General features: G+C 55.4%; 3 protein-coding genes across 8 annotated transcripts; 2 read left to right on the plus strand and 1 right to left on the minus strand.

The window, feature by feature from the left end:
* The first annotated feature begins 324 nt into the window (after window positions 1-324).
* Window positions 325-6,110, plus strand: STAR (steroidogenic acute regulatory protein). Of its 5 annotated transcripts, XM_054225045.1 has the most exons (11): window positions 325-717; window positions 1,285-1,545; window positions 1,924-1,996; window positions 2,346-2,413; window positions 2,680-2,848; window positions 3,313-3,426; window positions 3,707-3,834; window positions 3,916-4,074; window positions 4,648-4,832; window positions 5,040-5,133; window positions 5,222-6,110. In XM_054225045.1, exons 5-11 carry the CDS (start codon window positions 2,785-2,787, stop codon window positions 5,327-5,329), a joined length of 852 nt encoding a protein of 283 aa, XP_054081020.1. In that variant the 5' UTR covers window positions 325-717; window positions 1,285-1,545; window positions 1,924-1,996; window positions 2,346-2,413; window positions 2,680-2,784; the 3' UTR covers window positions 5,330-6,110. The 5 variants fall into 5 exon arrangements, with proteins under 5 accessions (XP_054081020.1, XP_054081019.1, XP_054081018.1 ...); XM_054225044.1 differs by having other exon boundaries at window positions 1,924-2,413; XM_054225043.1 differs by having other exon boundaries at window positions 2,346-2,848.
* ASH2L (ASH2 like, histone lysine methyltransferase complex subunit) lies at window positions 6,096-16,248 on the minus strand. Of its 2 annotated transcripts, XM_054225037.1 has the most exons (17): window positions 16,118-16,248; window positions 15,427-15,496; window positions 14,380-14,525; window positions 13,510-13,598; window positions 13,071-13,165; window positions 12,844-12,939; window positions 12,554-12,649; window positions 12,248-12,323; window positions 11,537-11,554; window positions 10,071-10,164; window positions 9,484-9,701; window positions 9,120-9,287; window positions 8,568-8,761; window positions 8,051-8,143; window positions 7,604-7,702; window positions 7,232-7,291; window positions 6,096-6,776 (listed from the first exon to the last, which is right to left on the minus strand). In XM_054225037.1, exons 4-17 carry the CDS (start codon window positions 13,580-13,582, stop codon window positions 6,669-6,671), a joined length of 1,488 nt encoding a protein of 495 aa, XP_054081012.1. In that variant the 5' UTR covers window positions 13,583-13,598; window positions 14,380-14,525; window positions 15,427-15,496; window positions 16,118-16,248; the 3' UTR covers window positions 6,096-6,668. The 2 variants fall into 2 exon arrangements, with proteins under 2 accessions (XP_054081012.1, XP_054081014.1); XM_054225039.1 differs by lacking the exon at window positions 11,537-11,554 and having other exon boundaries at window positions 16,118-16,242.
* A 1,148-nt stretch (window positions 16,249-17,396) lies between these two features.
* NODAL (nodal growth differentiation factor) lies at window positions 17,397-19,748 on the plus strand. Its single transcript, XM_054180753.1, has 3 exons — window positions 17,397-17,589; window positions 18,412-19,202; window positions 19,291-19,748. The coding sequence occupies exons 1-3, from the start codon at window positions 17,397-17,399 to the stop codon at window positions 19,441-19,443; spliced, it is 1,137 nt and encodes a 378-aa protein (XP_054036728.1). The 3' UTR covers window positions 19,444-19,748.
* Window positions 19,749-20,126: the final 378 nt, after the last annotated feature.

Below are 20,126 nucleotides of genomic sequence, written 5' to 3' on the forward strand. Positions count from 1 at the left end.
ATTCGAATCCGGGTTTTGTACATTTGTAGAGAGTTGTAAATATTTGTACGTTTGAGCGCCTGGATGTACATTTTTAAGCTAAAAGCTGCAAACGGAGCTGCGTGGTGACTTTGCGCGGGGACGGGGGGGGGGGGCGTTTTGTCGGGGATGGGGGCTCCGCGGGGCTGTTTTGCCTCCCCCGGTGTTTTCTCCCTCCTCCTGCCCCACGGGACGCGGGTGGGAGGGAGCTGGGTGCCCGTCCTGGAGCGGGGCCGTGCCGTCTCCCCGGTGTCCCCTCGCTGGGCTGCAGGACGCGGCCGTGCACCCCCTTTGCCCCCAGCACCCCCTTTGCCCCCAGCACCCCCGGCTGGGCAGGACCTGGCTCAGCATCACCAGCCGAGGGTCCCGGCGGGTCCGAGCTGTGCCTGGGGCCAAATCCTGCCCCGAGCGGTGCCGGAGCACACACGGGATCCACCGGCCAGACCGGCCGTGCTCCCTCCTGCCCCGACGGAGAAGCACCGTCCCGGTGCGCGAGGTAGGTGCTGGGACCTCAGCCCTGTCCCCGGTGCCGTCCCCGGTGCCGTGGTGCCGTCCCCGGTGCCATCCCGGTGCCGCGGGAGGGCTGCCGTCCCTTCTCCTCGCAGGCTCGGTGGACACAGCGGGCTCCCCAGCAGTGGGTGACAGCGCGGGACCCCCGGGGGACTGCTGGAGGAGATGCCGAGGTGACATCAGGAGCTGGTGAGGGTCTCGGGGGGGTGTCCCCAGTTAACCAGACCCTCCTGAGGGCCCTGGCTGCCTTTTCGGCACGGCTTCCCGGCAGGCTGGGGGTCTCGGCGTGTGGCTCCGGGGTCCGGCCACCCAGGGTGTTGACCTTGTGCACCGTGGCACGGTGTGACCGTCCCTGTGTCCCCTCCTGAGGGGCACAGAGGGGCTCATACCCCTCCAGCCCCCCCACCCTAGAGCCGCAGGGGTGGTTCTGCCCGGGCTGTTTTGGTTCTTTTCACAAAAAACAGCGTGTCCTTGTGCCGAGGCCTTGTGCCTGGCAGCGGCTGCTCCCTCTGGGATAACAGCGGTCCCAGATGGATCGCAGCCGGGGGCGTCTCCTAGCTGCCCCTGTCCCCTGCCCCGGGGGGCTCCAGCTGCGTCCCCAGCAGGGCAGGGCGAGGGGTGCGGGGAGCCGGGGTCTCCCCAGCTCTCCCCCGGTGCTCCATGTGCCTTTGGGTTGGGAGCTGGAACTCCCCAGCTCCGGGCTGCGGGGCTCAGGGATTTCAGCCCCCCCTGATTTTTCCTTCCCGCCACGTGCAGGTCTGTGGGGACGGGGTGGACGAAGCCCCATCGGGGGTAGAGCTGCGGCGGGACCCCGGGAAGGACGCCTGCAGCACCGCTCCAAGCCGGGATTTCCCAGTAAACGTTTGGGAAGGGGATGCCGCAGCTTCTGGCTTCCTCCCGGTCCCCCCAGCACCTCCATCTAATCGCCCGTCTCCGAGGGGGACGCGAGGGGTCTCCTCTTGCACGGCATGGAGAGGAGCCATCCCGGGGAGCAGCGGGACCGTTCCCGGATGGCAGGTAGGACCCGGCCCGTCTGTGGGGAGCTGGGGGAGGCAGGGGGGTCCCCGGGGCCGAGGCGCAGCGAGCGGCTGACCTCCCCCTCGGCCAAGTTGTTGCGACAGCGGGGAGGAAGGTCAGGTTCCCCGCAGGAGGGTGTGGGGCTGACGTCAAAGGAAGCAGCTGGTGATTCACGGGTTCTCGGGCGCGCGGGGCTCCGGGGCCGTAACTCATCCCGCAAATGGCATTTCATCCTTGAGCGTTATCGCGGCTCCGCCGCTGCCCACCGCTCCCAGCCCCACGCCGATAAACCGGCCCCTGGGGGGGGAGCGGGGGCTGCCCCTCGCCCCCAGCCCCGGGCTCAGCGCCTTAATGCGCTTAATATTCGGTGTTCTGTAGGGCGAAGGAGGCTGCGTTAGCGCGGGGCTCTGCGGCGCCAGGGAGAGGACTCTAAAACTCTTGTCCGTGCGACGTGCGTAAAGCATCCTTGGTGCTGCCCGGCCGCACGTGGCCGTCCCGGCTCCCCACCGGTCCCCGTGCGTGCGTGCGGGTGCCAGCAGTGCTGGGAGGTGCCACTCCGCGGGGTTTGGTCGCTGGGGCCAGTGCGGCCGGGGTCTGCCATGGGGTCTGGCCTGGGGGGACGCAGAGGGGCTGCCCCAGGGCTTGCGTGTGGCATCAGCTGGGGTCCGGCTGAGCCTGGCTCCGGTTATTCCGGGATGGTTGTGTTGTGAGGCCGCGTTGCCCACCGTTATCTGTTGTTATCTGTTATTATCTATTATTATCCGTTGTTATCCGCCTTTACCCGTTATTACCTGTCGCAGTTGGTTGTCGTCCCTTGTTATCTGTGGCTGATGATCTGCGCGGGCACAAGCCGTGCTGTAGCTCCCAGGTTTGTCCCTGGCGCAGGGATCGCCCGCAAAGCGCTGTACGAGCCGAGCTGGGGGGGGTGTACCTCGATTTGCTGCCCTCGGCTTGTTTTGGGAGCTGCCTGTGCCCCCCATGGCTGGCGGGGGGGCTGGCCGGGTGTCCGAGCCCATCCCTGCGCCTGCCTCGGAGCCCCGTGGCCCCCGGCAGCTGCGCGAGGAGCCGGGTCCGTCCTTGGCCCGCGTGGCCCTGCCGTAAGTGATGGCTCTTATCTCCCTGCTGACACGCCAGCATCCTTCAGCCGGCGCATTTAAGGCCGAGCGCGCGGGGAGGCCGGGGCAGAGGAACGCTCGCCGCAGAGACGCCCGCAGCCCACGGCTCCGCCTGCCCGGGGAGATGCTGCCCGCCACCTCCAAGCTCTGCGCCGCCATCTCCTACCGGCACCTGCGCAACATGACCGGTGAGGGGCCGGGGGCCGGGGGGGGGCTCCAGGGATACTCCCCCCACCCCATGCCCCGCTGCTTTCTGGGGTTCGTGTTTTATTGTCTCCACCACCCTCATTGCTCCCAGACCTGTTTCCGGGGTCTGAGGGGGGATTTGTCAAACGCAGGGCGTAGCTACAGGTAACGCTCCCGCTGGCTGCGGGGGTTTTGTTTTCTATGGCCATTCTCTGCTCCTCGGTGCTTTTCCCGCTCTCGTCCGCTCCTCGCATGCTGCGTGGCTCGGACCCGGAGCAAAGCCTGGGACGTGCAGGACAGTTTCCGTCCCGGAGCAGCGCGGTGGCATCCAGCTGCTCCCTCTGCCTGCAGGGGCTTCAGCGAAGGCGGCGAGCGGAGACTTTTTCAATGTTGTGTATTTAAATTGTGGGAGGAAAAAATGCAGCAAACCCCCCGGAGCACGGTGTGACGCGCTCTCTGCTCTCAGGTCTGAGAAGACAAGCGGCCGTGGCCATCAGCCAGGAGCTGAGCAAGCTCGCCCACCGCAGCGCGGGACCCAGCGCCTGGATTAACCAGGTCCGCAGAAGAAGCTCTTTGCTCAGTAAGTGACCGGTGCCCGGGGGGGTTCGGTGGCCCATCCCGCAGGGTGTCACCACCAGGGCGACGTCGTTACAGGCCAGGGCTCAGGGGAGCGGGTGGAGGAAAAACTGGTTGTGGGTCGCGCTGCTTTTGCTAAACAAACAGCGAAGGCGGGCAAGCGGTGGGAACGGAGGTTACTTCGTTGGGCACGGAGATGTAGATAAAGCTTATCTGTTGTTACGGTGTGTTAGTGAACGTGCAGAGTCTTACCCTCACTGCCGCTGCTCTCCCATCCCACGCAGGCTCCAGGCTGGAGGAGACGCCCTTCAGCGAGATGGAAATGTCGTACATCAAGCAGGGAGAGGAAGCCCTCCAGAAATCGCTCAGCATCCTCGGGAACCTGGACGGCTGGAAGACAGAGACGGTGGTGGTAGGTGCTCTGCCTTGCAGCAGAACGACGGGGTCCGCCCCTAAATACTTGTGATGCTCATTCCGCCTCCCCCTCTCCCAGGGTAACGGAGACAAAGTGCTGAGCAAGGTGCTGCCGGACGTGGGCAAGGTGTTCCGGCTGGAGGTGGTGGTGGACCAGCCCCTGGACACGGTCTACAGCGAGCTGGTGGACAACATGGAGCAGATGGGGGACTGGAACCCCAACGTCAAAGAAATCAAGGTGGGAAGCGTGCGTCAGACCCGCCTCAGCCAGGGCTTCGCACGCGCGTCCTGCTCTCGCTGGGGACAGAAGGGACAAAGGATCCCTGCGCCCGTCACAGTGGGAGCGCCGGGATTTCTCCGGCCGGTCTTTGGGAAATGAGAAGCTGGACTTTAACTTGTCCGCTTCTGACTGCAGATGCGGAGCTTGTTCTGCAGAAATCGCGGTGCTGCAGCCGAAGGGGATGGAGAGGTGGAGGGCTGTGGGGTCCTTACCCTGCAGGGACGGCGCTCGCAAGGGGGTGGGCCAGCTCTCCTGTGGAATTTACACTGTTACCAGGGGAGAAATAGCAGGGAAAAGCATTTTGCTCTTCCACAGCTCGTGTGGAATACGCGAAACACGTTCCCTTTTCAGCTATTGAAAACTAGTGCTCCGTATTCTGGGATGAAGCGCGTATTTGCAGTTTTTCTCACGGTGGGCATTGAGTTTCTGTAAGAGCACGTATTTGAACACAGTCATCAAAGCTCGCTTTTAGCCATGTTTGCAGTAAACACCTCAAATAAATAATTAACATTTTAATTCTAAACTCTCCAGATTCTCCAGAAGATCGGAAAGGACACGGTGATCACCCATGAGAAGGCAGCCGCTACCCCCGGTAACATCGTGGGACCCCGGGACTTTGTGAGCGTCCGATGCGCCAAGAGACGCGGCTCCACCTGCGTCCTGGCCGGCATGTCCACCAAATACGGAGCTATGCCAGAACAGGAGGGATTCATAAGGTAATCAATCGCCTTTTGTAGTCACTTACAGGGGCATTTAGTGAAAATACTCACACTGGCTTTTAGTCCAGGCTCAGAGCGGTTGGGTTTGTCTCAGACGCAGGAATTGCTAAGGAAACCCTCGTTCACACGCGCTTCAGCAGGGCTGTAACAGTGAGGCCATGTCAGCCGGTGGTTTCTGACGCGTGCCCTCCTCTCCTCCCCCAGAGCTGAGAACGGGCCCACCTGCATGGTCCTGCGCCCGCTGGCCGGCAGCCCCTCGCAGACCAAGCTCACCTGGCTTCTCAGCATCGACCTGAAGGTAGGTTTGGCCGGGAACCTTTCACAGCGGAGGCAGGACTGGCGATCGAGGCAGGCTGCGCTCACGGGCTGTCTCTGCTCCTCCGCAGGGCTGGCTGCCGAAGACCATCATCAACCAGGTTCTGTCCCAGACGCAGGTGGACTTTGCCAACCACCTCCGGCGGCGCCTGGCCCGGACGGTGGCCGCGGGCTGCTGACAGCAGCCCCGCGTTGGGGTGCTTTGTTCAGGGTGCAGTAGGGAATCTTGTAATGGGGTAAGTCAGACACAAATTAGTTACAGCCTGTGCTAATTAGACAAGGCCTTTAATAGTGGACACCACTAATTAATGCATAGTCTCAATAAATAAATACACAAAGCTTTATTTATTGAAACTTGGTTAGTTAGGGAGGGCGCAGGGGCCAGCACATGCTCATCGTGCAAATGCAGGACCAAAAATTTGAGCTAAGTCCTGCCTTTGCTCCACTGAGCATGTGCTGGCCCAGTCAGGCCCCTGCAACCTCCCTAACTAATTAGTTTCAATCAATAAATAAGGCTTTAATTAGTGGTGTCTGCTATTAAGGGCCTTGGCTAATTAGTTATTAGGGAGGTCCCAGAGAGCTGACGGGGAAGGCAGGAGGACCAGCACACACTCACTGGGGCAAACCTCAAATTTTATTCCCCTCCTTCCCCCAAAACACAAACACACCACTCACTCACTTACCTAAAAATTTTATTCCCTTCTCCCCCCACTGAAGCAGCTCTAATTTATTTTTCCTCTACAGACACACACACAGTGTCCAATTATTTATTCATTCAAAGCTCTGCGGTGACGATCGTTGTGTAACTCAACTCGTCAATGCAGTGAGCAGATCTTCAGCTCAGGAGATCCCTCAAGCGTGACCACCTTGAGTTTAAGCGTAGCTACTTTGAGGTTAAATCCCATTCATAACAAGTCACAAGAAAAAAAAAAAAACAACCAAAAGTAAGAGTTAAAGCCTTTATTTTTAAACTGGTTTCCAGTTTGTGGGGAAAAAAAAAATACAGTTTGGACAGAAGCCCAAATTTCAGTCATACATGCAGTAGTCTTGTTACAACACAATCCTTCTGGCTGGAAGCTGCTGGTTACAGTGCGCCACAGCAGAAGCGTCGGTGCTCCTTCTGCCAGTCTGTACGTACAGCAGGTGGGCCCAGCTCCAGCCCACTCCCACCGACACGCGACTGTTACAAGCCGGGTACAGCACAGGAGAAGTTACCTCAACACAACACTCGCTTCTTCAGCTAGCTACACTGTAAAGTTACCGAGGACTCCAAGAGATGCCCACACACAGCACAAGACATACTAGAACTGCATTCACTTAGACTCCAGCGTAGTGGTAGCGCGTGAATCTTCAGCAGGTAACAAATATACATAACGCCTGCCACAAAGAGCTGCGTTGGCTTCAGCGTGTTTGCGCGTTGGCCCATCGTCCCGAGTGATGCATGTTCCTCTAGAATAAAAACCACTTGACTGGATACCCACTGCGTCGTTTCTGTTAACGCTGCGCCGCCTCCTTCGTCTATGGCTCCCAGGGTGGACTTCGCCTTCCGTCCACTTCTGTCTCCACGTGGTACAGTACGTCTGCCAGCGTGTGCTCCACAACAGCACCCCAGCCCATGTCACTCATCTGCAAAGGGAGGGAAAGACAGCGCCAGTCACGACGTACAGGCTCAGGACAGAAGGTGACTAGCCCTGTTGCACAGCAGCATTCCAGCACTTTTTCCCTCCTGAAAACATTAGTGGAAGGAAAAAAAAAATTCTAAGTCTTTCCTTAAACACAAATTCAGCCCTCGTACTGATAAAAGAGAATAACACAGGAAAGAACAGAGACTTCATAATCTGTAAAGAGCACCTACTGTTTAGTTAAAACTTAGCTAAGTTATTTGTTAGGCTATCGGTCCTTAAATATTTTTAAATACAATCCTTTTGGCTACACTAACCAAGTACAAAGGCTGAAGAGGATGGATACAGCCTTGGTATGCATCAACTCCCACCGCCACAACAAAATCTCAGCCACCTTTTGTTTAAATACTGTAAGGCTATCCCAAAGTGGGGGGGTGAAATGCTTCAGTTACTACTTACCGGACGGTAAGTGATATCTCGAGGTGGATACTTGAAATATGGCCCAAAGTTTATAGAAACCTGTGGAAGACACATTTATCATTAGCTACAAAAAAGGGGCAGATGTCTTCAGTCCTCACCCCTCCCACTCCCGAGCCTGCCTGCACCCTGTGCAAGCCCACGGGAACAGACCTCCTTGGCACGAAAGGAGAGCCTTCGTTTGAGACCGTCACAGCACACAGCGAACGGCAGCAGCATTCCAGAGTCGCTTCACTAAAATAATTCCCATCTTTCCTCTCCACTTGCTTGACACGCTCCCAGAGCGCCCACACTCTCCGCAATACTAAAACTACGATGGGCTTAGAAATTCTCCTTTGAAGCTACGTCACTTACCGTGCAGCCTTTGTATAAAGAAATGGCAGGAAAATAAACTCCTTCGAAGATGTCTTTAAAGGCAATTCCTTGGCTGGCACCATTCTTGAAGAATATTATCTGAAAAGAAAAATGAAGAGGGTTTGTTTTTTTTTCCCCCCCATCGATGCTTTCCTGACCTTCCTCATGAACTCCAAAGCATTCCTCGAGAAGCAGCTCCCCTTTGCCTGGTGCCAGACAATTACTCAAGTGACAGCAATAACATTACGAGCACAGGGCGCAGCTGGTTTGCTAAGCTCACATTTATTGTTGCCTTAATAAAAGCATTCTTTTTGATGAAGAACTAATGATCAGCCTCCCTTTGTGCTCATTAAGTGCAAGTGATTAATACCTTCAATAAGCCAGTCTCAGCAGGCCCTCCACTCTTCCCCAGGTTCTGCATCCTCCACCCACCAGCGCTTAACTTACCTGGCTTCCAGGTGCTTGCTTCAGGCTCTTCTCCGCTTTGTCCACAAAGTCCTTCTCTTCAAAGTACAAGTAGCTTTTGAATTTGATCAAAGCCTGAAATATTAGAAAACAACCACTTCAGACACAAGCCAGAAAAACCGTTCCCTTTAGTGACGTATTAAAGAACAGCAGATGTAGAGGAGCCCCGCTCTGGGCCAGGTGTGCCTGTTCCCCGTGAAGAGCGATTCACACATCTCAAATATTTGAGAATCAGGAGGGGAAGAGAAGATTAAACGAGATGTGGGCACTCTCAGTGAGTAGTCCCCGCACAGTCTTCCCTTGCAGAGACCCTGGGTGGTTCTGGGTATTTTGTTTTCTTGAGATCAACGCTTTGGACCACTCTGCTATGAACCACAGCGGTACGCAGAGGTAGGACGGACAGGATGCACTCAAAGGGGACAAAAGTGAGGCTAGAGCAACCTGTTTTCCACTTGTCACCTGGCCAACCCTTAATCCCACAGTGAACTCCACACCTCACCTTGTCTTTGTAAGTGTCAGGCAGCGATTTGGCAGTCTCGGTATCTTCTGGAAGACTGATGTAAAAGCCCAGTATATCACCCTGTCCGTAGCCAGATGAATAGTGTTTCCCTATCGACTGGTGAAACTTTGTTCCCTTTTTGCTGCGCCAGGAGTAACTGAACTTGTCATATCCCAGAGGCGCCTGGAGGTTCCCTGCAGAAACCAACGTTTCTTCATGAACATACACAGCGGAGCAGGAGCGCCTCTCTGCGTCCCACTTCAGGTTTTGGAACAGCAATTACATTCAGTTACCAAAAACGACTGCCATTAGTACAAACGCGTTGACTACAGCGTTACGCAAGGTCAGGCATAAACCAGCATAAAGGGTCCACCCCTACTGCAGTTCTGCATGGTTTAGCTCAGCTGCAGAAAGAGTTTCCCCTTAAGAAAAGCAGTGAAGAAGCAGGCAAGCTGAACTCAACTTACCCTCCTTACGTCTAAATTACTGGGGAAAGAATTACAGGAACCAGTTGGAATCCGCTGCTAAGAAATATTTGGTAAAGTTATTTACCTAGTGGCTGTGACCAGCCCAGTCTGGCAGCTGTGTCCGGAGGCATCTCATCCATGGATATTTCAAAGTACCACGCTCCTTTCCGCACTCCATGCGAGGCTCGTACCATTGAATAGCCCTTCTCGCCGATAACAGTCAGTCTGTCATCAGAGATCTTCAACTGAGGAGCTGCGATGGATGAGAGGATACGAGCTGCTCATTTGCGATTTCTAACATGCAGTCATGTCAAAAGGCAAGCGGACACACAGAAGTGGATTTAACATTTGCACCTCTTAGAGCAATTATGTCCAAAACCTCAATAACTGGTGATGTGAGGCTACTGAAGACGGCTGTACAACTTGCATAGGGTGGGCAAGCTTCGTACCTCGGTCGTGCAGTGCCAGGAGGACTCGTTCATACAGGCAGGCTCTGTAGAGGTCCCCAGGAATAGGCTTTCCTGCCCAACAGTCCAGCTCCAGTTTCTCCGGGTCGGGTGCGTGGGGGTCAGGCTCAGCCAAGATGTAACGATATCCATCTTTATTAAAGGGGTGTTCCAAAGGATAACCGTGGGGTGGTAAGCGCTGAGCGGAAAACAACGGGTCGCTGTGAAACATAAAAGCTACAGGTTGGCATCTCACGGTGGCGATGGTTGAGTCACGCATCAGCCCAGGACAGAGCTGTATCTGCAGCGCTCACCGCCTGCACGCCGCTCCGCTTCCAAAACAGTTGGTGCGGAATGAGCATATACTCATCTACGAAATGAGCGTATACTCATCTATTCCAGCTAATTTCTAGCATGTGACCTATCAATACGATCACAGGGTTATGGCACGATTCCCCATAAATCCACCAAGGGCAGAGACAGGCGGGAGGCAGGTTAAGGCATCACAAGTGAAGCTGTCGCACCGACCAGCGTACAACACCTCGCTATAGATGCTCATCACTGTGCCACAACGTTGTCTTTCCTCTTACCTTCTGGTTTTCTTGGCTGTTCCCGTGGTCCCTCCGTCTTGCTGCTTGCGCTTGGCTCCCCGTCCCTTCCCACTGCTTCCAGCAGCAATTCCCCCTAGACACAGAAACCGGGGATATTAAGCAGCCGATGACCAGAGGGAGCCTGTGAGCATGGAATCTCCACAAGCAGAAAGGGGCAGAAGCAGCCAAATTAAAATCAGTTCAAGAGCTCAAGTACCTTCCTCCACAGTTAAACTTGAAAACAGACTTTACTGAAAATGAGCACAGCAAAACCCAGAACTTTTATGTAGCTTCTAGTCAAGTTTTGAAATGTCTAAATTTAGGGTGGAAGCTAAGTGAGATTTATCAAGAAAATGAGCTCAACTCAAGATGTTAAGGTGAGGATTAAGCATCTTTTCTGTCACCAAAAGATCTACGGACAGCAGCATTGGGATCCACTTCAAAAGCATTATTATCGCCTTTCATGGAGATTCCAGTCACAGTTCAAATTTATTTCTGCAAAAGTAGCAGAAAATCCAACCTACAGCACACACTATCTGATTTTAAGCAAAGTCATTGTCCCAGCGACACACTATGCTGGAGGAACACTCTGCCGCCGATAAGCAATGAGCACTTAACGTTAAATTTCCATCTATAAAACAAAACACACCTAAGTTGAGGAAAAATGAAAAGCAATAGAGGTGTTTCTCTTCAGCATTACCGAAATCACCACTATGATTGAACAGCACGTCGTTTGGCATTACAGCACTCACTTTTTACTCACAAATAAAACCATAGTATAGGAAGAGCTACGCATTAAATGTAATCAAACCAATATAACGTTTTAATACATTAAACTGTATGCTCATTTTATCATTACACTGTTTCCAAAAAGATCACTACTGATTTCCAAGGAAAGCTACAGAATTTTTCTGTACTGTAGATAAACACCTTCACGAACCACATACTGTGTCGTAACTAAAAATATAGTCAGCTTTTAAATTATCAGCGCTCCCCTTAGAGTGTAAGGGATCCAAACCATTGAAGGAATACCATATTCTGCACAAACATGACATGATCTCAGCTGCACTTGCTAGTTTTAGTCCAGACATACGTTTAGGGTTCTCCAGCTTGTCACCACTTATTTACCCAAACAACCAGAATATCGCACCAGCTCACAGATTCAGACCACTTATTTAGGCATTAAGATTTAAAACTACAAAAATATCAGGCCAAATCATACAAAGTAAAAACAAGCATAAGTGAAAATAAAACTTTAAACCAGTCAAGTGAGGCAGAATATGACAATTAAAAGCTTCTAACTGCTAAAGATTAAAACACGAAATTGTTTTGTATTAAGGTATTATGGCAATCACATCAGGGCACGCATTTGATTTTTAATTGACTTTAGCTTCCAAGATAATTGAGCAAAAAAGCTTTGCAAACGACAATACTTAAGTTTTAGAAGCTGAAAGGTAAATATTCACCTCCCAAAGAGGCTCCACCTGTAAGAACAGAAGTGGCACCACATATCTGTCAATCTTCCAGAAATTAAAGAAAAAACAACCAGTGCATGAAGTGGAGACAATACAGCCTTAGACATTACAGTCCTGTTTTAAAAAGCCCCCAACTCCCGTTAGGTACTACTAATCTCCCGTTAGGTACTACTTGAATGTGTTTAATATAGAGCGGTGTAGCCTTGCACACAAAGAGATCTCACCAGCAGTTAATATTACCACAGTGAGATGACTATAACTAATCCCAGCGAGCTAGGCAAAGTTGTTAGCACAGCTGTCATCCTGCAAAACGGAACAACAGGCAAATGCAAGCAGTGATCGTAAGGAATGATATATACTTTCCCCCGACTACTTTGAAATCTCAGAGTGAGGGAGACAGGAAATGTGGATAATACAAGTAGGTAAATTGTAAATCATTATGGAAGAAAACTGACAAGCTCAGCTTTCTTGCAAGCATCTCGATTTCGTTGGCTGCAGTAAGGTAAAATTAATCTATCTCTATAAAAAAGCATGGTGAGATTGGCTGAACTTATTTTGAACACAATAAGCGTAACCTCAGTTCACCTGACAGGTTTAACTGCAGCATCTCAACTGACGTAACTGCACAGACACCCAGCTGTAGGACTGGGAAAATACAACTTAATCACAAACATTCAAAACCCGCCTGATTAAAGAACTTGCCATTTAAGCTTCCGCTCGTGGATACAGCATTGTTCTGTTTCTGGTTATCATATGCAGGACCAATATTAGCAAGATCCTGAAAGAGATAAAAAAATCTGATGTATACTCAGTCAAACTCGCCGCTCAAAGCCTGAACACGGCACTTCCAGGTGCCAGAGTACTCCAACACATCGCTTGGCACAGGCCAGGCTCACAGCGTGGCTTGGCTAAGTCTTGCTCATTTGCGTAAATCGCCAGCAAAAAGGACCCCCACCCCTTCCTCCCAGCTCCCCACGGCACACTTTCCTTCCATCCCTAATTACATACTTGGTCTAAAAGTCCAAACTTGGGGTAATCTTCTTCTGGGTCTTTACTCCCTGGGTCTGGATGCTCTTTCACCAAGAATACATCTCTTTCTTTACACTAAAATAGAGGAGGAGTTTAAGTTACACAGGGTAAGATCATATCAAGTTCATTAAAAAGTGTTTAAACCAGAGTATTTACTATTAATATGTATATCAATTACATAGGAAGCATTAGAATCTTCACCAGTCACGACAGCAGACAACCGTACCAGTCGCAGAAAATCCTCCACGAATTTAACTCCAAATACCTACCATAGTTTTGACAATATTATTAGGCCACGTCATTTTCCCAGGTCTCTGTCGTGTTGTCATACACTCCCAGTATTTATCAATAAATGGGATAATATCCTGTAAAAAAAATAAATATAACCGAGTCTTAACAGTGTGGGTCTGAAAGTCTTGCTGCCAGTATTCGTTTGAACTTGCTCTTCACTGAAATGACAGCTTACATAAATCCGTGATTTTTCTAACAGCCATACCTTATCTTTTGAGAACATCGTTTTTGGGTGCTCATCTTGTGTCCTCGACTGCCACGTTAAGTTGGCCAGAGCACTAAGGCACATTTCCTTGAGATCTTAAAAACGAAAATATACCAGAGCTGGGATTACACTTCATGAAGATCACACACACTCGTGCACACCGCGATTATTAACCACACAGCACCCTTGCTATCTTGAGTAACACTAAAACCCTCTCAAGTTCTGTCCTAACTCACCAGCCCTCACTGAACAGATCTTAATAAGTTAGTATCAAAACAGCAATATATTTTTAGAAAAAGCTGCACATGCTTGTTGCTATTATGGAATTTTTGGGTCATTTTTGAGAAGTTTCAGCAGAACCCTCCCACCGACTTTAGATAAAATGAAGCCTCTGGGATTAGCTTGCACAACATTTCAATGAATATGCTTTTACACTTACTTGCTTGTTTTCTTAAGAAATACGTGTTCCCACTGTGATGGCAAACGTTGCAATGGAAACTGTAGTTGGTCATGAAGGGCAGACACGAGCTGGAAAAGAGCGTGCTGATTTGTGAGTGTACACATTGCTACATCAGGTTAAAAAATTAAGTATTCTTTACTACATCGGGTTAAGAAATTCCAAGTTAACAAATCAATTTTTCTCTCTCTCTCTCCAAAACTAGAAACACCTTACAGGTTCAATGATATTTTCATCAAATTAGGATTACCACAGGTGTCAAGAAGAGCGACAAAGCTCTTGAGAAAAATGTAAGCAAGCTAAGCTTCTTGGTTTAGAGAAGTCTTGAAATTCATTCAGCAAAATAAGAGACAACAACCCAGAAGCTCTGGACAAGGAGCTCCATCTGAGTCAATTAATTTGAACTGGAAGTCTACAGTACTTTTTAGGGACAAAATACAACCAAAAAAGTTAAGTTTTAGTAAGTCTAAGGTCAGTCCCACATAGGTTCTAGAAAGCAAGCTAAATTTACTTTTCACTTACAGGAAGATTTTATTTTTTGTTCACACCAATTGCAAACCTCTGTTGAAGCCCCTTCTGCTTTTCAAAGAACATTTACAGGCCTCTAAGGCACTAAGTCCAGGGGTGGCTCTGACAGTCCTGAGGTCTGGACAAAGATACTTTTAAGCTGAAATGTATGAACATAAACACTTCCTGCTGTGTTAGGTAAAGCTTCTGTTATTTACATAACACACTGGTTTTCAAGTGTCCAAGGACCTGGACAGGGTCCCAGTCCTTGGGAATTTCCACTCAACATACTTCGATTTTTGCTGACCAAAGTTTCATGCCCAGCGCTTAGCAGAGCTTACGTACGTGGTATCAATGCCAAATGTGTCTGCCGTGAACCACTTTGTACAAATTCCACACTGCAGCTCTATCTCTCCAAGCTGCCGTCCGTTCTCTTCATCCACTGAGCCTGCCTGAGCATCCAAGGCTTCGGAGTTATCCCCGGCAGCTTCCTACAACCAGAGCAGATCAGCAAACTTGGACTGGCTTAAAGATTGAATCAGACAGGAAAGAAGTTTTGTGCAGTAACCTGTCAAGACAGGAAAATTTAGAGGGAATATTTTTTTCCCCCTAATACACAGCCAGGCTGTGAGCGAGCTGGAACTATTTTGCAGATTCAGAACTAGTCAGGTAGGTAAGCATTTAATTTCCGAAATAATTCTTTAAAGAACTAAAACTGGAGTTAGCAGGATGGAAAGTCCTTGTCTGAACCACAGGAACATGTTCAGATTTTGTTTTTTCAATAACTACCTTCTCACCTTGTATATCTTTGTCTTACCCCTGACTTAGGACTAATAAGCATCCTTCGTTTTCCAAGATTAGCAACATGTCAGGCATTGCCAAACACCATTTTTGTTAAACAGAAAAACCTTACCCGTTGAAAAAAAATGCTATGTTCTTTTTCTATGCCACATACAACCCATGGCTATTTCACGTCTTTGCACCTCCCTTGACATCCACGCAAAGACACTACATCACTACCAAATAAGAATCCTTTGGGAAAATGTGCTAGTGAGGAGGAAAAAAGGAAACTTAAATGGGAGAGGGCTAGCGGTTTGGTGAACGGGTATCCCAAAGATAAGCCTCGGCCTGCAACAACCCACAAGAAGAAAGGCCGATTTCCACGTCCAGGATCCCCAGCTCTCACAGGCCTGCACAGACTCCACTACAAGGGCAGCTCTTCTGCAGGGACAAGCAAAATGTCCCAGCAAGGCCGTCCATGCCGCATCCTCACCGCCAGGCTGCACGTTCAGCTTTGGCCGCTCTCACATAATCCCCCGCCCCAGCTCTGCAGAACTCACCCCCGAGGACTGTGCCTCTCCCAGCGAGCCCCGGCCGCCCGCAGCCACCTACCAGGGGGTCCTTTCCGTTGGCAGACTCTGTCTCCAGAGCTGTAGCAACATCGACCAGGGCGGCATCCCCCCTGCGTGAGAGCAGAAACGAGTTCCTGAGAGGGGTCCCCACCTCAGTCCTGGCGGAATCATGTGGCCTGGGGCAGCCTGGGGTGGACTGGGGCAGCCTGGCCCTGGGGCCTGGCATGGACTGGAGCAGATGGGCCTGGACTGGGGTAGCCTGGGCCCAGGGGCTGGCACGAACTGGAGCAAACTGGGGCAGCCTGGGCTCAGGGGCTGGGTTGGACAGGGGCAGTCTGGGACCAGGGCCAGGAGCAGACTGAGGCTACCTGGCCCTGGAGCCTGGCATTGACTGGGGCAGCCTGGGGCTACCTGGTCCTGGGGCCTGGTACGGCCTGCAGCAGACAAGCCTGGACTGGGGCAGCCTGGGCCCAGAGCCTGGCGCGGACTGGAGCAGACTGGGGCAGCCTGGCCCCAGGGCCTAGCGTGGGCTGGAGCCTCCCTGGCAGCAGGGGCCGGGAACCCTGGGCACCCCCGGTGTCGCTGGGGCCAAAGGACCACCCGCAACCCCACTGCTCCCCGGGGAAAGGTGAGGGCACCCCCCGGTCCCCTCACGGTTTCCAGGGCCGGGGGGTGCGTGTGTGTGGGAGGGAGCTGGGCCCGCGCCGGCGAGCGGGCAGGGGGGGCCATACCCGGTGTCGGCGTCGGTAGCGCCCGGCTCGGGCGGGGCGGGAGGCTCGGGGGCGGGCGGCTCGGGGGCGGGCTCCGCACCCTCGGCCGCAGGAGCCGCGATCCCCGCCGCGGCCGCCGCCGCTGGCGCCGCCGCCATCTTCCCGCCGCCGCGCCGCTCTCGCGAGAGTCCCCGCTTCAAAGGGCAACGGCCGGAGGTGGGGACCACCCCGGGGCGGGGCTGCGGCGCCACCTGCCGGCGGCCGCCGGGAAGGACACGGGGGGCCGTGGCGTCACCCTTCTCGTCCGTGACGTCACCCTGCTCGGCCGTGACGTCACCCAGCCCGGAGCTAGGCGGGGGCTGGCTCCGAGGGGACAAACCGGAGGTGCCCAGCGGGGCGGGGGGGGTGCCACCGGCAGCGCCCGCGGGCTCCTCTCCGGCCCCGGCCCCGCGCCGGGGGGTCCCGCGGGAAGACTCAGCACGTTTTCCCCCGGGAAGGAGCAGTGTCGCCGCCACAGAGACCCCCCTGCTCGGCTCCGCACCCCTCCCGGGGCCGGGCCCAGCCATGTGTCCCCGCGGCCGCCCTCGCTGGCTCTGCGGCGCTAAAAGCTCACGGAGCCGTCGCGTCCCTCCGCCCGGCCCAGCAGCTCCCCTGCCCCAGCCCCATCGCCCCCCCACCGGGGCTGGCATCCCCCCGCCCGTGGCTGGCATCCCCCCCGCACCCAGCGGCCCCTGCCTGGACGGGCCTGGGGGGGGCGACCAGGACGATGTCCGCGGGTACCCTGGGTCCCGGTGCCTTCTCCAAGGAGCAGGACAGGAGCGCAGCGGCGGGGTGCGGGTGTTGTCCCAGGGGTACCAGGTTCTGGGCAGTGCAGGGCGCTGGGGACAGCGGTGTCCCCGCACAGCGAGGGGGTGGCCGTCACCCCCCCGTCAGGGCCGAGCCGGAGAGAGCTGGTGATGGGGGCGAGCGCAGGAGGGATGGCTGGAGAGAGGGATGGGGAAGAGGAGGGATGGGGAGACGGAGGGATGAGGCAGGGAGGGAAGGACGGGGAGAAGGAGGGAGGGAGAAAGGCAGGAACGGGGGAGATGGAAACGGGGAGGGATGGCGGGGGATCAGATGGGGGTGGAGGGGAGGGAGAATGGAGATAGGGACGGAGGGATGGGAAGAGTGACGGCGAGAAGAGGGGAGGGAGGGCGGGCGGGAGGGGGCCGGGGCCGCGGGGAGGGGGCTGCCGGGGCCGCCCGGGGCGGCGCTCGGGGCCGCTGTACAAATAGTGCGGCTGCGGGCGGCCCCTGCAGCCATGGGGGTCCCGCAACGCTCCGCGCCCGCGCTGCTGCTCTGCGCCCTCGCCCTGCTCCGCCCGGGCTGCGCACACACCCGGGCACCCACCCGCGCCCCGCCGCGCTGCCCCGCGCTGATGCTGCAGCTGCTCCGCTCCCCGCCCGCCCCGCTCCGCGCCGCCGCCGCCGCCGCCTTCAGCCTCTCCCCGCACGGTGAGTGGGACCGCGGCCCCGCGACAGCCCTGTCCTGGGACCCGCCCTGTCCCCAAGACCGGCACTGTCCCCGGGTATCCCTGTCCTGGGACCCACGCTGTTCCCGAGCATCCTTGTCTTGGGACCCGCACTGTCCTGGGACCATCACTGTCCCAGGGACCATCACTGTCTTCGGGCATCCCTGTCCTGGGACCCGCACTGTCCCCAGGACCAGCACCATCCCCGAGCATCCCTGTCCCTCGGACCGACACTGTCCCCGAGCATCCCTGTCCTGGGACCCGCACTGTCCCCAGGACCAGCACCATCCCCGAGCATCCCTGTCCCTCGGACCGACACTGTCCCCGAGCATCCCTGTCCTGGGACCCGCACTGTCCCCAGGACCAGCACCATCCCCGAGCATCCCTGTCCCTCGGACCGACACTGTCCCCGAGCATCCCTGTCCTGGGACCCACACTGTCCCCAGGACCAGCACCATCCCCAAGCATCCCTGTCCTTCGGACCGACACTGTCCCCAAGCATCCCTGTCCTGGGACCCGCACTGTCGCCACGACCCGCACTATCCCCAGCCATCCCTGTCCCCAGGACTGTCACCATCCGCAAGCATCCCTTTCCTCGAGACCAGCACGGTCCCCAGGACCCACGCTGTCCCCGAGCATCCCTGTCCCTGTCACCAGCACTGCCCGGTGCTCTCGCTGGCTTTGGGGGCTCGGGGTGGATGTGGTTGCATTCCCCCCACCCCTGGGCTCCCACGGCAGGGCCCGTGCCCCGGCAGCAGGTGAGGGCAAAGCTGGGGGTCCCCTCACCGTGCCCCTTGGCTTTCAGGCTCCCTGCAGAACGGCTCCCGCTGGGCGCTCTCCTTCGACATGTCCTCCCTCTCTAGCAGCCAGGAGGTGAGTCTGGCCGAGCTCCGCGTCCGCCTGCCCGGCCTCTCTCCATCCCACGACATCCCCCTGGACATCTACCACAGCCGGCGGCAGAGGTGCCGGGATGGCAGGACCTGCGCCCACCAGCTCTTTCTGGGCACCGTGGCTGGCAGCCCCTCTTCCACCCAGGCCTCCTGGAAAGTGTTTGAGGTCACCAGCCTGCTCCGGTCCTGGCTCCACCAAGCCGTGGCCCCCGGACACCACGGTCCCATGGGAAAGGAGCAGTGGGAGGCGAGTGGGTCTGCCACCCCGGCCACCGCCACGATGCACTTGCCCACCTCGAATGATGCTGGCCACGAGGAGCCAGCCCTGCCCCAGGATGTGACAGACGGAGTCCTGCTGCTCGTCTTCTCCAGGGACAAGTCTCCGGGAGACCACAGCCTCATCAGGACGGCGGAGACCTCCAAGCATGTCATGCGTGACAGCGGCTCCCAGGGCGTGGGGACTCGCCGGCACCGCAGGAACAGGAAGGAGAAGCAAAGGATCAAAGTCAGCGAAGCTGCCGCTGCCGTCCCCAGGGAGGAGGGCAGGTCCCTGTGCAGGAGGGTGGACATGATGGTGGATTTCGAGCAGACCGGCTGGGGCAGCTGGATCGTCTACCCCAAAAAGTACAACGCCTACCGGTGCGAAGGGCAGTGTCCATCACCCGTAGACGAGACCTTCAAGCCCACCAACCACGCTTACATACAGGTAAGAGGGGGGCGCTGCCTCCGCACCCCCGGCCCCACCGGCCCACGGCAGGGGGGTGATGCTTTGCCCTTCCCGTGTCTCCCCACAGAGTTTGCTGCAGCTCTACAAGCCCAACCAGGTGCCCTGTCCCGCCTGCTCCCCGGTCAGGATGAGTCCCCTCTCCATGCTCTACTACGAGAAGGGCGAGATCGTCGTCCGCCACCACGAGGACATGATCATCGAGGAGTGCGGCTGCAACTGAGCCCAGCTCATCCCCTGTGGGAAGGGGCACATCTCTGCCCAGAAAGTGTCCCCGTGGGCTGCCCAACACGCAGACCAGAGCATCGCTGAGCCCCCATCACCTCCCACACGCCCGTGGGTCGGTGAAGCCCTGGCTGTGCCAGGGGAGGAGGAGTGCGGTGCCCGGGTGTTAGCGGCTCTGCAGCACTGCGTGTGCACGGACGGATGCAGGCTACGCGTGGGGAAGCCATCAGAGACCTCACAGCAGCACCGAGGTGGTGGGTGCCGGGCCAGCCGAGGGCTGGTGCTGCTCCGCAGAGGCAGGAGCCGGGGCGCAGGGGCTGGAGTGGCAGCAGCACCGCTCCCTGCCATGACATGCTGCTGGCAGCGATGCTCCGTTTGCCTGCGATAGGTATTGCTGGTAGCTACAGGCTCTCGGCCGGACACTGCAGCACCGGCGTCTGCTCACGCTGAGCATCTGCACTGTCAGGATTGTCAGTCTCCCCCGGGATTCTCTTAAGACTTCTGTTATATTTCTATTAAAACTCTATCAGATTTCTATTACAGTTGAGGTGAGTTAATGTGGTTGCCCAGTGTCCAGCGGCAGCAAGGCAGGGGTTCATCTCAGCCTGCTCCTGCCCTGAAACACCCAGGCTGAGCACAGCGCCGGGAGGGACGGAGCCGGGAGGAGCTGGCTGGCAGCAG

Source organism: Rissa tridactyla, chromosome 20, assembly GCF_028500815.1.
Source record: "Rissa tridactyla isolate bRisTri1 chromosome 20, bRisTri1.patW.cur.20221130, whole genome shotgun sequence".
NCBI classification, from domain to species: Eukaryota; Metazoa; Chordata; class Aves; order Charadriiformes; family Laridae; genus Rissa; species Rissa tridactyla.